General features: G+C 33.9%; 1 protein-coding gene across 3 annotated transcripts; it reads left to right on the forward strand.

Annotated features, from left to right (window-relative positions):
• Positions 1–554: 554 nt before the first annotated feature.
• Positions 555–4050, forward strand: LOC122309301 (lipid phosphate phosphatase 2-like). 3 transcript variants are annotated; one of them, XM_043122730.1, is made up of 8 exons: positions 555–901; positions 1273–1497; positions 1826–1913; positions 2007–2116; positions 2540–2630; positions 3000–3176; positions 3259–3318; positions 3736–4050. In XM_043122730.1, the coding sequence occupies exons 1-8, from the start codon at positions 845–847 to the stop codon at positions 3936–3938; spliced, it is 1011 nt and encodes a 336-aa protein (XP_042978664.1). In that variant the 5' UTR covers positions 555–844; the 3' UTR covers positions 3939–4050. The 3 variants fall into 3 exon arrangements, with proteins under 3 accessions (XP_042978664.1, XP_042978663.1, XP_042978662.1); XM_043122729.1 differs by having other exon boundaries at positions 1276–1497; positions 2988–3176; XM_043122728.1 differs by having other exon boundaries at positions 557–901; positions 2988–3176.
• The last annotated feature ends 808 nt before the right edge of the window (positions 4051–4858 follow it).

A 4858-nucleotide genomic window follows, 5' to 3' on the forward strand; every position in this document is an offset into this window, starting at 1 on the left:
TTTTTAATAGTCAGCGTGGAATTCATACATCTTGAAAATTCTCCACGAGTATTATCATTTTAAAAAAATTAGATCATCCAATTCAATCAAACAAGTTGAGAGAGAGTAATATTGGTCTCCCACCTTAACCTTTTAGGGCATGTTTAGGTAATAGATAAGATGAGAATTCTGTAAATAGTAGTGAAATAATTTAAATTAAAATAATTTATTAGATTTTGATAAATGAGTGAGAAAAAATTAATAAAAAGAGAAATTCTATTAGTGGAAATTGCATGTACATGTCTTTTATTTAAAAAAAATATATCAATTTAAGAGGAATATTTTAGTAATTTTAAAAAATTTTAAAGATAAAACTACCAATACCTGCATTATAACTGTACATAATATTGCTCTAATAAAAATATTATAAAATTAAAAAATTATTTGAATATAATTTTTATTTTAAAATTTAGAAAAGTAGTATTAATTTTTATATTTTATTTAAAATTTTGAGACAGTTATAATAATTAAATAATGATTATATGAAAAAATTAAATATTTGAAATTGAGAGTGATATTTAAAAAAAAAAATTATGAGAAATAACAACGGCGAGCCAAGCAATGAAGCCGTCCGGCGGCAAATCGGATAATTTCAAACTGTCTTCTCTTCCTCTCAGAAAACTGTTGTGTTCTGTGGTAGTTACCCTTCTAATCTCTTCAGGAAACAGAGCAACTTTCAGCACTGCCTCATCTTATCTCTGCAATCACTCATTTTCTTCTGGTCAATTTAAGATCATATTAGATACAACATTTATTGTTAGAATTTCCACAACTGTGGCCTGTAAATTCTTGCGTTTGTTTGTTCATGGCGTGGAGGGTAGCATCGCTTTGTTCCTTTTGGAATTTCCGCAGTATCTTTCAGGTTTGTAAGTTACTTTTGTTATGGTTGTCATCTAATCTCTATTTCTGAATAATTAAAGGTGCATAAAACAGGTTATCTAGTTCTGAGTGTAAGTTAACTTGATCTACAGTTTGATGCCAATATTGCTTGCAGAAAGCTTTAAATGGATCTTTTCCGGCAAACTATAGTTTGTTTCATGTGATTTTTATCATTTATGATCAGTTTAGTTAATTTCTTACACACGGAAGATGAGATGAAACACGTGCTTTAAGACAAAGTTCCGTTTTCATCTTTCATCGATGGAAATTTGTGCTTTCTTTAATTTTAGGGCAGTGAATCATTATGCAAAAGAAATTATCACTAGCTAGTTTGGTGATTTGTGTATGTCGCAGCAGCGAAGAACGGAAGAGGTGGAGCTTGGGGCGCACACCATCAAATCTCATGGTGCGGCACTTGCTAGGGATCACAGGCATGATTGGCTTATATTGCTGCTTCTTGCAGGGATAGAATTAGTTTTGAATATCATTCATCCGTTTTATCGTTTTGTGGGAAAGGATATGATGACAGACCTCAAATATCCCTTGAAAGACAACACAGTTCCCATATGGGCTGTTCCTGTAAGTACTTCTCATTGTTCTTCTTCCTTTATATTAGGGATAAATTGTTGTTAGTTTAATTTTCATTTACTGCCTTAGAGCATTTCGACAATTGTACTCTGTTTTCAGTTACTCTGCGATAAATGTTTCTGCAATTTTATTGAAGGATTCTACATTGGTGACAGTATGCTGTCTGGAAAGGGACAGTTTCTATTGTAATTATAATTTTTGGAAAATCTAAATTTTTCCCTTTAGGTGGTGCTACTACAAAATGCAACGTTCTAACTTAGCTTTGTTTATTTGCTGGAAGCTAAAATAGATAACGGATTCTTTTTCTTTCTATGATCAGATGTATGCTGTTTTGTTGCCTATCGCCATTTTCCTTTTCTTTTACTTTCGTAGGAGAAATGTCTACGATCTGCACCACAGCATTCTTGGTAATCTTATTTTGCAGTCGGTATTTAACTATAACTTCTTCTTTTTTCAGTATACATGTTAATGGAATGACTAACATATCTGTTGAAGTGCAGGACTTTTATTTGCTGTGCTGATTACTGGGGTTATTACGGATGCAATAAAGAATGCAGTTGGTAGGCCTCGACCAGACTTCTTTTATCGCTGCTTTCCTGATGGAAATGAAGTATGCCCCCAGTTTCCGTTTTCCTCCAAATGCTTCGCATCTTTGTTGTTATTATATGTGTCCAGGTTTTCCTTAACTCGGTTAGTGTTCTGTGTCACTCGCAAAAATCAGTTTAATCACACTTTCTCAAGGAATTGAACAAGGCACGCTCTAATTGTTTGGGCTGGCTCCCTACATTTACCTACTTTTAATGGGAAGAAAAAGGGAAGGGAAGGAGAGTGTTTGGGGTGGGGTTGGGGGGGGGGCCGGGCGCGCTAGACATTTAAACTCTTGCAATTACCTGGGTCATTGCTGGACTTCAAACATTTCATTGTTTAGATTTGTTTCTTGACCGAATATCCATTATGTCATTTATGGAAGTATGAGAATCTGCTCCAAAGCTCTCTTCGCTGTTGATCTCTGTATGCTTTTTCCTTTTTCTAGCTCTACAATCAATTGGGAGACGTGGTATGTCATGGTAAAGATAGTGACATCAAGGAAGGACACAAGAGTTTCCCAAGCGGTCATGCTTCATGTAAGCAACACTTCCTCCTACAGGCTTTTATGGTTTTTGGTGAATTGATATGAGAAATTAAGGGAATCCATACTATTTTACACCTGAAAGAACAAACAATATAATTATTAAACCAAGTCGGCTTAAGAAGGCAAGAAAGTGTTCTTGAAATACTAGTCTATAAAACCTTCGATGATCTCGTGCTTGTAAATTTAGCTCTACCTTTTCCATATTTCTATTTTGAACCAAGCAGACAGTTTCTGAAGAGACTCGAATTATGAAGTTTGAAAATTATACTATGTTGTCAAAGTTAACGAAATCTTTAAAAGCAGTGCATGGATCGACTGATCTGATATAGTTTGGGATTTTGCTCCTTAGGGTCATTTGCAGGTTTAGGTTTTCTGTCATTATACCTGTCTGGAAAAATTGAAGTATTTGATCGCAAAGGGCATGTGGCAAAACTATGCATTGTTATTCTTCCACTGCTTGTTGCATCCCTTGTTGGCATCTCACGGGTTGATGACTACTGGCACCATTGGCAAGACGTATTTGCCGGAGGTGTTCTAGGTAATATCACTTGTGGAGAAAATGAAATTGGAATTGCATTTTCTGCATGATTCAGCAGCTTGATATGGCTCATCCCTTGCAGGTCTAGTTGTGGCAGGGTTTTGCTATCGGCAATTTTTCCCACCCCCTTATGAGGACGATGGTATTCATCCTTTTCTCTTTTGTTCTCTGAAGAACTCAATGGAATTTCAAATGCTCTATATAATGTTGTTACTTTTGTCCTGTGGACTGGGAACTGATATTTTCAGCTAAAATCAACTCTCTGCACATTTCAGAAGTTAGAGAACTACATTATATTTGTATAAATATTTTACCGAGTCTACTTCTCATGGTTCAGTGATTATGAATTCATCACTAAACTTGCAACAAGTAAACCATTCTTTGAAGTTTTTTAGTCTGCTTTTAAAATGGACTTTGGCAAATGCCAAATTTCACTCGGGAGCTTAACCATCATATGAAAAGTTTTCTGTTCGCTGTTTCAATGGTTCGGCTCTTGCTTTCAGACTGCCATTAGTTAGTTTTCTGCCTTTACTATTTTGAGCTAATATTTTGGTTTCAGGATGGGGCCCTTATGCATATTTCCGAGCGTTGGAGGAGTCAAGTACCAATACAAACACGGTGCATCAAATGGATGCGCTTAATGTGCCGGCTATGGGGATTCAGGTCGTGAATCAACAGACAGGACAAAATGAAAATGAGGCATTTTCTTTGAATAGACGTCTGAGCTCAACGCTGGATGAAATGGAATCAGGGAGGAGGTGATTATTGTATGGATTTTTTCATATCTTGTGACTTTTGTGTTGGATTATTTCAAATACTTTAAATAAATCTTATATTTTAGAGTTTCCCTCTAATGTAATTTTTTTTAATCCCATATCAATTAAACTTTTAGTAGTTGGCAGGTTTGGAGTAGAGATGGAAATTTTGAGTTTGATATAAAAATTTAAAATATTATTTTTTAGTATTATTATTGTTTTGAGATTTGAAAAAGTTGAATTGATATTTGAAAAAGTTAAATTGTTTATTATATTTTGTATAAAAATTTGAAAAAGTTGTAATGATGATATGTGAATTTTAAATTTAAGATGAGAATTTTGAGTTACCAAATCTGCCGTGTGAATGAGTCTCATGATATATAAAATATAATATCCAGATATAGTGGTAGTATCACCTAGTGTGAAGCACTGACCGCTCGTGCGATGCATAAACGTACTTAATACTTCCCAAGTGACATATATATTTTAATTAAATGAAATGATGCATTTCTTGAGTTTTTACAATTATTTTCTGACCGCTTTATTTAAATCAAAATGAAACATTTTATCTGTTTATGCTATTTACATTTGTTCGTTCTAATAATAGTGTTCAGAATTTATAATTTGCACACTATATAAACAATATTGTATCTTGAAGACATAATTGTTAGATTCTTTTTTGTAGAACTTAATTAATGAGTGAGAGGCAATATTTGTCTAAGAGACAGATTAACAATTACCTCACTGTTTTACAATTTTCATCTCTATTTGCTATTCTCTTTCTAACATGTTGAAGTTTAACCCACGTCCCTTGACTTGTGTATTTCTTAAGGAAAATCATGTTCTTCGGAATTATATATGTCTCATTAGTTACGCTAGGACGTTATCCGAGATATAGTAAGGGAAATTCCGTCATTTTAAGTAGTT

This window comes from Carya illinoinensis, chromosome 5 (genome assembly GCF_018687715.1).
Source record: "Carya illinoinensis cultivar Pawnee chromosome 5, C.illinoinensisPawnee_v1, whole genome shotgun sequence".
In the NCBI taxonomy this organism is placed as follows: Eukaryota; Viridiplantae; Streptophyta; class Magnoliopsida; order Fagales; family Juglandaceae; genus Carya; species Carya illinoinensis.